The sequence below is a fragment of the Papaver somniferum genome, unplaced genomic scaffold (genome assembly GCF_003573695.1).
Source record: "Papaver somniferum cultivar HN1 unplaced genomic scaffold, ASM357369v1 unplaced-scaffold_89, whole genome shotgun sequence".
NCBI lineage: Eukaryota > Viridiplantae > Streptophyta > Magnoliopsida > Ranunculales > Papaveraceae > Papaver > Papaver somniferum.
This window is the reverse complement of record NW_020651970.1, coordinates 298,508-310,326: the sequence shown is the minus strand read 5'-3', so window position 1 is coordinate 310,326 and position 11,819 is coordinate 298,508. Positions and strand designations below refer to the sequence as shown.

The window sequence follows — 11,819 nt, the reverse complement described above, 5'->3', positions numbered from 1 at the left end:
TTCATAAATCCAAGGATGGTAAAGAGTTTAGCAATACAAATAAAAAGTATGCTTGGAGGGAAGTGCGTGGAAAGACTAATATGCATGGTAATTTGCATGGCTCCCATGCAGATCATGCTAATCAGTTTGTAGAGTTGGGAATTGCAGCAAGTGACAGTTTGCATACCGGGAATGAGAATATGACAGAAGTTAATGTGCAATCTGGGAAGGAGATTTTTTATGTTGTTCATGAGAATGCTGATGATAAACAGCTAGAAGAGCAGCTCGACAAAGCTGTTATTGAGTATCGTGATATCTTGTAAATATCTTTTTTATCAATATATTTTCTTGACTTAGCAAAAAAAAAATGTTATTGAGTATCGTGAAGCACAGATTAAGTTGATGAGATGTAAAAACAATATTGCAGCAAAAAAGGATCATGCTATACGTAAAAATTCTGCCAATATTGGAAATGCCGATAGTTCGTAAGGGAAGTCAAGCAAGCAATTCCAATCCGAGACTAATGGCCTGTCTTTGGAAACTACTCAGTCCGTGAAAAATTTGGGAGTTCAGTCCGTGCAAACTTTGGAAGCTTAGCAAGAGTCTGTGGTTCAACTAACTTCCGTGTCAAACCAAACTTCTCAGGGTATGAATACTCAATATCAGTCCGTGACCAAGAAGAATTCTGTTAATTTGGAAACTTCTGAGTCCGTGACCAAGCAAACTTCAGGGATTAACTCAGTGTCCAAGAAAAATACGGACAGTCATATGGATAAGTCCGTATCCAACACAAACTCCAGTTTGGGAGCTAAAAACGTTGTTTTGGTTCAAACTGTGTCCGTGGCCAAATCAAATTCTTTGGAAAATAAAACCGTGCATAATTCAGTTTCTAGTTTGAATGTTATTTCTGCTGAAGGCAAGACAGGATCCAAGCAAAATGCGGGAGTTTCTAAGGAGTCTGATACAACAAAAGATGATTGGAAAACAGTAAAGGTACTCCTTTTAAATTTAAATCTTTTGAAACTCCTTTTGTGGATGAGCTTTTTCAAACAGGGTGAATAACAAGTATGGTGCCCTAGAATCTGAGTTAGGCCTTGCTAATGATACTAGGGACTCAGATAATAGTATGGGTTCGAAAGATTGGGGTGAAGTTGATGCAGACATTCTATCAAGGAAGCAAGCTAGAAAAGTGGCCAAGCAAGCTGCCAAAATCATGGCTACTAATTCTAGGTCCAATGAGGAAACTCCTAGCCAAATCGGGTTAGACGAATGTTTTTTTGATATGAATACAAAAGAGGAACTAGAGGAGGCAAGCACCATTCAGATTGATGAAGTGCGTGATAATTTCATTAGAAATCCAGCCTTTAGAAAAGACTATTTCAAGGAAAAAAAGGAGCAAATGGATAGAATGTCAACTAGGAAGAAAGCTCAATCTCCTATTAAGCTTGTTCCGGGAGGTAATTATGCTTCAGATGAAAATGAAGAGGATTATGACTATGTTGATTATGAAGATGAATACAAGGAGACTTATGGAGACTATGATTTGACTCAAATAATTGCTGGTCTCATTCCCAAGAAGAAGAATTTTAGAGTCGGAAATAAGGGGCGAAATCGATTTTAATTTTCTTATTTTTCTTCTTTATGCTATTTGTTAAAGTGTTTAGGAGCTTTCTTTATGAATTTTTAGAGTTTGATGCCCCTATGGTTTATGGGGGTGGGGAGGCCTAGAGCCTCCCATTTTGTAATTCTTGTAATTACGTTTTTTTGCTTTAATAAACCATTTTGACCTAGCAAAAAAAAGTGCTCAATTTCAGAACCGGTAATCATATGATTTCCTTTCACTTTGTAATTGATGATTTTTGATGTCATCTTTCTGTCGATATGATGAACAATACTTCCAATCAAAGTACTAAAAGTAAGATTTTCATGATTAATATTAATATTAACATAAAAAATTCTTTCTATATCAGGTAAATATTTTTCAGACCCGAACATATTTCCCCAGATCCGGTCTTGAACAAACTTCACATAATTGGTTTCTGAAACATCTGGATCAAATCTCTTTTCTGCAGTGAAACTTACTCCCTTTAAAGCTTGATATCTTTCAAAGCATGTATTATCCACGAAGATTGTACGATCATGTTTATCTTTGATCAAGTGAGGATACTTGATTTTCTCAATATTTCCAGGAGGAAACCAGTTTGTCTGTTTCAGATTTTTTTTTTTGATAAGTCAAAATTGAATTGAAATGAAAAGAGATATTTACATCATAGAATTTGAGAAAAGAGGTCACAGCAACCCCAAAAACTCAAAAACTATTTAAAACGAAAATAAGAAACATTAGGATACTCAATTAAGTTTAACAAAAGAGGACGCCCAACAAAATTGAGTCTCACTCCAGAATCTAAAAAACAACCAGTCTTTGCCATCTTATCAGCTGCAAAATTTGCTTCACGAAACGTATGCACCAATTGAATAAAATCAAACTTGACTTTAGCTTCATACCATCTCTGTCTTGCAAACCATGGTATATTATCCCCTTCCAAAGCAGTTATAACACTCATAGAATCAGTCCTTACAAGCACATCTCTGTAACCCCATTGAATTGCCCAATCTAAGCCAATTAGAATGCTATATAATTCCGCCAAAAAATTAGAAATAACACCAAGGCCAACACACATTTCTCCCACCACTTCACAAGCTGAATTCCTAGCCACCACTCCAGCTCCGGCCACCCCTGGGTTACCTCTAGAAGCTCCATCACAGCACAACAAGAGTTGATTTTGCATTGGAGGCTGCCAAAGACACTCAACAGGTTCCAACATCTTCACCTTACGACATTTTACTCTGAAAAAAACCAATATCTCCAGATCTTCAACCCTGTTAAGCATACACCCCTTCATTCTATCTGAGTATTCATGAATGAAATTAAACACACGCTTCTTGAAGAAATTCCAGCAAGGTTTCTTCTTCTCATAAACCATCTTATTTCTTTGAAACCACCGTTCTGAACGCACCACCAGATTGGAGACAAGCCACACATCTTTAACCATTCTACTACAACCTTTTGCTTGTTTATTAGAAGCAATCAAGTTATAACAAGATTTAAGATGAAAAATACCTTCCAACCACTGCCAAACACGTTTAACAGCACTACAGCTCCAGAGAATATGCTCCAAAGACTCCTCCTCAATCTGACACACACCGCACCGAGATGGAAGAGCAATCTTGAATCTACTCTTAACTTTGTCCAGAGTTGCACAAGCTCCCCTAACAAATTTCCAATTCTGAGCTGCTAAAGCCGGGTGCACCACCCTCCTCCACAACAGATTTTCTTCAAGAAGCAAAGGATACTTGCTGCGCACCAAATCCCTTGCAGACCTGACAGAAAACATTCCCTTTAGATCTGGCATCCAAATCCTCTCATCACTGCCCATAAGCCTTCTTGGTAAATTCTCCCTAGCCACACCAGCACTTGCAAGGTCACGCATATGCTCTCCCTCCTAATGCCATTGATTCTGCACTATGATATCACTAACTCTCGCACGTCTGTCCAGGTCAGTTCTCTGCAAGACCTCAGCCAAAGTTACAGAACCATACCAAACATCAAAAAATAAAGAAGTTGCCCTACCATCACCTATTAAAAATTTAGTATTGCGCATAACTTCAGTGTGCACCCATCGAATCCCCGGCAAAATTGAAGATTTAACTCCTTGATGATGAAGAAACCACTATTCAACGGAACAAACTGAACACGTCCATCTCTAATCTGTCATTGAAGCTGGAGGTTTTTCTTCACGTCATTAAAGTTGAGTTCTTTGAAATCGGCTACCAACGAGGCTAAACTTCCAGATCGCACACCCTTCCAAATAGAAATCCTCCGGAATCACAATAGAGGGTTTTCCTTCTTTTGTTGTAGGGTTTGGAAAAGTAGAAATATCCATAGCAGTTTTTGGGAGTTGTTTCTTTCCCTTAAGTCTATCAGCATATGTTAAAATCTTGGTAGGTTCCGGTGGAGCAGAAGTAGTCCCCATCTAAAATCACCAAAGATGATCGAGATGAAGAAACTAAAAAAATCGCCGGAGAGCCAAAAAAAATTTAGGGGAGAAAAAAAAATAATCTCCCCATGCACAAAATCGTTGGGTACTCCAATAGTGGTAGATAAGCATACTCTTGAACATGAATATGGACACTTTGCTTCAGTCTTGGTTGACATAAACTTTGCTGAAATGGCTGCAGATTCTATTCATGTTACTGTAGGGGGTTTGGACTTCTGGCAGCCGGTGGAGATTCAAAAGAAGCCAAAATTTTGCACAAAGTGTAAGATTATTGGGCATAATGATCAGGAATGCAAAAAACAAACATCAAAGTCTTCTGTTCAGGCACCTGCGCAACAAAAGAGTAATGCTAATCAGTCTCATACTTCTGGAGATGGGGTAACAACAATGCCAATCAAGTTAGCAATGTTTCTGGTGAGTGGCAAGTTGCTAAACGTAGGAAGGGTAAGAATGCGCCTAAAAATCCAGTTTCCCCTGAAGTTGTAGTTACCAAGGTGGTGGAGGCTAAGAATTTGGAGTATACTGCTCAGATGGTGAAAGCTAAGCAGTTGGAGGTTGAATATACTAAGTCCAAAGCTGCTTTTGAATCTGCCTTTGTAGAATTGGCGAGAACTAAACAAGTGCAGGATTCAAACTCAGTTTTAGTGCATAGTGGCAAAGTGGGTGAAACTAGGCCACTGAGTGCTAAGTCAGGTGTTGTTGGAAATATGATTCCTAACCCTGATATGACTCTTGTTATCCATGCGACTCCTCTTTGTGATCAATTGTTAGCTGGAGAATTTGTTTTGCAAAATAAATTTGACGCTCTCAACTCAATCCCAGTTGCGGAAAGCTCTTGTGATGCGCAGTTTAGAGCTGACCAGGAAGCTAGGAGAGCACGGATTACTGCTTTAACTCGAGTTGCAGCCAGGGTTCCTCGACAGGATTCAGTTTTCGAAATCTCTTCAGCTACAGATTTGGATACAAACAATTTAAGTAACCTTGTAATAAAAGGAAATTCACCAAGTTTGAATACTGGTGTTTCTCCACAGCTAGTTAACTCCTCCAATCCCACTTTATAATGCGTATTCTTTTTTGGAACATCAATGGATTTTCTCCACAGCTAGTTAAACCTGACGTATTCTGTCTTGCTGAGCCTAAGGTACATTGTACTCTTAATTTTTTGCAGGGCTTACATGTTGAGGGTTATAAAAAAGAAGTTATACATAATTTTGTTGGTTCGTCTAAAGGGAATTTATGGATTTGATGGTACGTTGATATGACTACTCCGGTGGTTATTAATTCTAGTAGACAGGCTATTTCTATTGAAACGGAAGGTGTTCTTATATCTTTTGTTCATGCTAGTTGTTTTCAAGTTACACGAAGAAGCTTATGGCAGCAGCTTTCTTCAGTTGATAATAATACTCCCCGGTTGGTCATGGGTGATTTTAATTGTGTGCTTCATAATGATGAAAATAAAGGGGGTTGTGAACCACGTACTTCAGCTATTAATGAATTCAGTGATTGGCTAGATGACAATAACCTTTTTGAAGCTGATTCTTTGGGTTCTAAATACACTTGGGCCAATGGTCAATCAGGTGTTCATAGAATTCTTTGCAAGTTGGATCGGGCCGTCATTAATGAAGCATGGCTTACGAAGTTTGAGAATTGGCGGTGTAAAGCTCTTCCTCGTGAAGTTTATGATCATTCTACGCTTATAAGCTATCCTTTTGTAAATTCAAGACCTAAAAGAGCTCCTTTTAGAGTTCAAAAAATGTGGTTCACTCATCCTGATTTCATGCGTATGGTTATGGAGAGTTGGAATGCTCCTGTTTCTGGTTCCCCTACTTATATCTACCCCTTCAAGCTTAAGAGAATAAAGGCTGACATGAAGGAGTGGAATTTACGTGTTCTAGGTAATATTAATGCTAGACTCAAACATGCTAAATTAATAATGGAAGTTGCTCTTCATATTTCTGATGAGGATCCGGAAGACGTAACTAAGCTGAATTTTGCAAAGGAGGCTTCGGTTACGCTTCAGGAAATCCTTATGCATCAATCCATTATGTTGAAGCAAAAATCTCGTAATAAGTGGCTTACTAACGGTGCAAGTAATACTTCTTTCTTTCATGCCAATATTCCAACTCGCAGGAGCAGCAATATGATTTCAGAATTGGTAGATGATGATGGGAATATTCTCTCTAATTGTGACCAGATTAGAGATTACACGGTGTCTTATTTTGAGTCTAAATTTAATGGGGAAGAGCTTCCAATTGATGAGCATGACATTATCTCTACGGAGGAAAGTCAAAGAATGGATGTGATTCCTACTTATGATGAAATAAAGGTTGTTGTTTATGACCTTGATGCTGATAGTTCTCCAGGACCTGATAGTTTCTCCAGATGTTTTTATAGACATTGTTGGGACGTGATTCAACAAGACTTATACAATGCTATTATTTATTGTTGGCAACAACAAAGGATTCCTAATGGGGTAAATTCTAGTCTTCTGATTTTATTGGCCAAGGTAAGGGGTGCTAATACTCTTCGTAACTTTCGGCCTATTGGTCTTAGTAATTTTTTCTTTTAAATTTTTATTAAGATCCTAGCTACAAGACTTGGAAGTGTTCTTGACAAGCTGGTTTCGGAGGAGCAAGTTTCTTTTATGAAGGTTAGAAATATTCATGAGAACATCAGTGTGGCGTCGGAGATGGTGAATGATCTGAAAACTAAGCGGAAAGATGGCAATGTGGTCTTTTTTTTGCTAAGTCCAAATGGTTTATTGCAGCAAAAAACGTAATTACAAGAATTACAAAATGGAGGGCACAAGGCCCCCCTCACCCCCATAAACCAAAGAGGTGAAAATTGAAAACTCAAAAACACATGAGAGTTGAAGTACCCATAAATCCCAAAATAATAAAAAAAAATGAAAAAGAAAAAGACAAAAATGTCTATTTTCGATTTTTCTTCTTAGGAGTCTTCTTAGTAGTGGTCTTCATTTTAACTGTCTCTTGAGAATAGGGCTCCACCTCTTGAGAACTAGCGGAGCTAGAATTGTGCTTAGGTGATCTCTGTTGTGCCTTGGTACCCAAAATTTTCAGCGCACAATCTTGTTGCTGATCCTTACGCCCATCTAACTCAATTTCCTGTGCTCTCATTCTAGCCTTAATATCTACACCTATAATTTGATTTGTATCTGACTCCACATTAGAAAATCTACTTTGTTCCACATCTGTTTCCTCTTCCTTATGCGACCTGTCTTCTAGGGCCTTCTTATTTCTTTCAAATTTAGCCAAGGCCAAATTATATTTTGTTTCAGCTTCAGCTAGTTCCAACGCTAACTGTGTATCAATCTCTAAAGCGTTAACTGTACCTGCAACACTACTATCAGTTTTAGCATCCAAAATAGAACCCCAATCCTTTGAATTTTTGACTTCACTTGCCATAGCAACAACCTCCAATCAGGGTTGTCAATGTATTGCACATCAGATTCCTCATCAGTTTCCACATGAGTATTAACTTTCTCTTCCTCCTCTCCAATACCAAGTTCAACAGTAAGCACTTGAAAAGAATTTGTAGAGAAAATTGGTTCATACCTGAACAAATCATTCACCAAAGGTGTAGAAACATCCACCACACCTGCAATATGCTTTTCCTTGTTAACATGATCCATGGAGGGTACACTTGCAGCAGCATTCACTGAATTGGAAAGATGGCAATGTGGGCCTAAGGCCAGACATTACTCAAGCTTTTGACACGGTTAGTTGGTCTTTTGTCTTAGAGGTGTTACGAAGGTATGGTTTTCCCCAAATCTGGTGTCCTTGGATTTATTCGATTCTCAGTTTAGTCGGTATTTCTATCCTCCTCAATGGTAGTCCAGAAGGTTTTTTCAAGATTAATAGAGGCCTGCGTCAAGGTGATCCTTTGTCTCCTCTTATCTTCGTGCTGATTAAAGATGTTCTTAGTAGAAACCTCACCAAGCTCTTTATTGAGAAGAAAATGGCGCCCATGCTTTCGAAAAAAGGTATTTCTCCTACTCATCTTTTTTTCGCTGATGACATAATGATATTTTGCAAAGGTAACTTGAATAGTTTGCATAATATTCTTACGTTGCTTGGTAAATATCAATCGGCCTCGGGTCAAACAGTATGTCGTCAAAAAAACAAGGTTTTTTATGGAGGTGAAACCTTGAGTCGTTGTAGAACTATCACGGATTTACTTGGTATGGAAGTCTCTACTTTCCCGGACAAATATTTAGGTGTTCAAATTATGCCTGGAGCTGTTAAATATCGCCATATAAGTAATGTTATTGATAAAATCAAGAAGCAACTTTCAGTTTGGAAAGGAAAAATGCTTTATTTTCAAGGAAGTGTGGTTTTTATTAACTCTGTGATTGCTAGCTATGCCATTCACAATATGGATGTTTACAAATGGCCAAGGAAGTTCATTATGCAATGTGAGCGGGTTATATGCAATTTTCTTTGGTCCGGGGATTCGAAAGTTGTGAGGAAGTTTGTGGTTGGTTATGACAAAGTTTGCAGCCCTGTGAAGGAAGGTGGTTTGAGTATTACAAGTATGGAAGTTACAAATAGGGCTCTTCTCATGAAATTTTGGTGTAGTATTCGTTCTTCTAATAAGAAGTGGGCGCGTTTCTTATGGGTGAAATATACTACACGGACTGGTAGAATTAAGCAATATGGTGTGAACTCTTCTATCTTGCCTGGTGTTAGATTGGTTCATAATATTGTGGATAGAAATACGAAAGTGCTTCTTGGTGATGGGCGAGCCACTTCTCTTTATTATGATGTTTTGAATGGTAATGAATGTATTGCTGATATTCTTGGTGATAATGAGCTGGATAGTACTGTCATGGTAAGTACTTTGCTTTCTAACAATGAATGGCAGCTGCAAGGCGATCATATTCAGAATTTGCTTCGTGCGGGAGTGGATTTGAATAACTTACCAACGCCACAAGGAGGAGATGATCATAGAGTCTGGATACCGGAGATGAGAGGTAACTTTACTGTCAGTTCAACAAAACAGCTAATAAGGAAGAAGTATAATGTCTTGGACGTGTATGGGCTGTTGTGGAGGAAGGTTATACATCCAAACTTAGCTGCACAAAATTGGAAGTTGGTGCGAGAAGCTTGTGCTACGCAAGACAAAATCAGGATCAGATGCATGGTCAATCTTGCTAATAAGTGTTACCTTTGCAAGTCCGATGAAGAGTCCTTGGAGCATATTTTGTGGAGTTGTTCCTTTGCAACTCAAATTTGGCAATGGATATCAGGTATTTTTTCCTTGCAGGCTAACTATAATTTGATTGATTCTTATAAATCCTCTAAAGGTAGGAGCCGTATTATAAAGGATCTTTGGCTTTTGGAACTTATGGTGATTCGAGCTGAACTGTGGCATGCTAGAAATCTGGCGTATTTTCAAAAAAAAGACAATTAATGTAAGATTTTTCAAGTAGAGGGTGTTCCATTTAATTCATGAATATTCAGTCAGTACAAAGAGTTTTATGCACAACTCCACTGCGGACTTGTATGTTCTGAATTTTTTCCATGTAAGGCATCGATAAGTGAAGTTTTTTCAACCTGTTGAGTGCTTTTGGACTCCTCCAAATAGAGACGAGCTGTTATTATGTTGTGACGGTGCGGCTAAGGGTAACCCAGGAATCGCATGGGCTGGAGTTGTGGATCGAGATGAAGATTGTAATTTTATTGGCGCAATGAGTATTGGACTTGGTAGAACAGTTCAAAATCTGGTTAATAAAAACACTAAAGTTCTTCTTGGGGATGGAAGATCAACATCTCTTTATTATGATGTTTGGTATGGTACTCAAAGCATTGCTGATATATTAGGAAACTACGAACTGGATTTTTCTACCAAGGTGAGTGATATTCTTATTGATAATGCTTTGCATCTTCATGGAGTTCACGGTCAGGTGTTGATGAGTGCTGGTGTTGAAGCCTCTAATCTGCCAGTTTTACGTGGAGGAGCTGACTGCAGGGTCTGGATGCATGATTTACATGGGGTTTTCACGATTAAATCAGTCAAGGAGCTTATTAGGAAGAAGTATACAGTTTTGGAGGATTTTGGCTTGCTTTGGAGGAAGTCTAATCATCCTAAACTTGCTGCACAAAACTGGAAGCTCTGCCGAGAAGCTTGCGCAACTTCTGACAAGATCAGAAGTAGGTTTAAAGTGGAATTGGCCAATAGATGTTACTTGTGTAAATGTGAAGAGGAATCCTTATATCATATTTTGTGGACTTGTTCTTATGCAACACAAGTTTGGCAGTGGATTGCAAGTATTTTCTCTCTTCAACCTCATTTTAATATCGTTGATGCTTACAAAGTTTCAAAAGGAAGAAGTAGAATTATCAAAGATCTTTGACTGTTATCAATCCTAGTTGTTCGAGCTAATCTGTGGCATGCTAGAAATCTGGAGTATTTTGAAAACAAAAGCATAAGCATTCATTTTTTCAAGCAAAGAGTTTTTCATCAAATTCATGAATACTCTATGCGTTTGAAGAGTTTTATGTATAACACTGCTGAAGACTTGGAAATTCTGAACTACTTCCGTGTTAAGCATAGGAAAGTGAAGAATACTCAACCTATTGAGTGTTTTTGGTACCCTCCAAATAGAGATGAACTTCTTTTGTGTTGTGATGGTGCTGCGAAAAGGAACCCGGGGATTGCTGGGGCTGGAGTTGTAACCCGAGATCATGACAGCAACTTCATTGGTGCTATGAGGATTGGTCTAGGTTGCACAAATAATTTCTTGGCTGAGTTATATGGTGTGATTGTGGGTTTGGAATGGGCTCAAAAGTGGGAGATTAGAAAGTTGTTGGTGCACTCAGATTCTATTGGGGCTATTACGGCTTTCTCTCATAATAATGTTCCATGGTTTGCAAAGCAGTGTTGGAGAAGTATTCAGGAGAATTATGACTCTATTAGATTTATGCACACATACCGTGAAGCAAATTTTGCAGCAGACTCTATGGCAAAAAGAGGATGTTTACTTGGTAATGGTGAAGGGATGAACTATGATGAGAGACCTTATTTTGTTAGTTCTTTAGAATATCCAAATGTTCCATATTATAGATTTAATTAGTTTGCGAGTTTTTGGGGTTTCTAAACCTCTTTTCTTGTAAACTTCTTGTAATTTTTTGTTATTCATTAATACAATTTTGGACTTACCAAAAAAAAAAAAAACTTGGTAGAACAAACAATTTCCTTGCTGAACTTTATGGTATCACTCTGGGACTAGAGTGGGCGCTCAAATGGGTTGTTAGGAAGATTCTGGTGCGTTCAGATTCTATGGGGGCTGTAATGGCCTTTACTAATTCTAATATGCCATGGTTTGCAAGGCAGCGGTGGAGGAAAATTCAAGAAAGCTATGATTCTATTCGTTTTGTTCATACTTATTGGGAAGCTAATTTTGCAGTTGATGCAATGGCCAAAAGAGGTTGCTTGCTAAGGAATGGTGAAGGCCTGAATTATGATGAGAGACCTTATTTTCTAAATTCATTAGAATACCCTAATGTCTCTTACTTCAGATTTAAGTAGTTTGTAAGTTTTTGGGGTCCACGGACCTCTTTTCTTGTAAACTATTTGTAAATATTTTTCTATTCATCAATACAGTTTTGGACTTACCAAAAAAATAATCCCAAAAGCTCCTTCACTGCATTGAATTTGGTAACGTCCAAAGGGTCCTCATCAGAAGACCGGATAGCAGACTCCAAACGCAGCTGAGATTGCTTTAGACGAATGTTCACATTTCCAAAAACATTGAGATTC

The 11,819-nt window shown here is 38.2% G+C and overlaps 1 protein-coding gene across 1 annotated transcript; it reads left to right on the top strand.

The window, feature by feature from the left end:
• Window positions 1–5,295: 5,295 nt before the first annotated feature.
• LOC113346047 lies at window positions 5,296–6,816 on the top strand. Its single transcript, XM_026589653.1, has 2 exons — window positions 5,296–6,510; window positions 6,619–6,816. Exons 1-2 carry the CDS (start codon window positions 5,296–5,298, stop codon window positions 6,814–6,816), a joined length of 1,413 nt encoding a protein of 470 aa, XP_026445438.1.
• The last annotated feature ends 5,003 nt before the right edge of the window (window positions 6,817–11,819 follow it).

Bases quoted from the DNA above. Each gene is read 5' to 3' on its own strand.
- LOC113346047 (XM_026589653.1), top strand. From the start codon at position 5,296: ATGACTACTCCGGTGGTTATTAATTCTAGTAGACAGGCTATTTCTATT. The intron at 6,511-6,618 runs GTAAATTCTAGT...ATTTTTATTAAG, and splicing joins AACAAAGGATTCCTAATGGG to ATCCTAGCTACAAGACTTGG.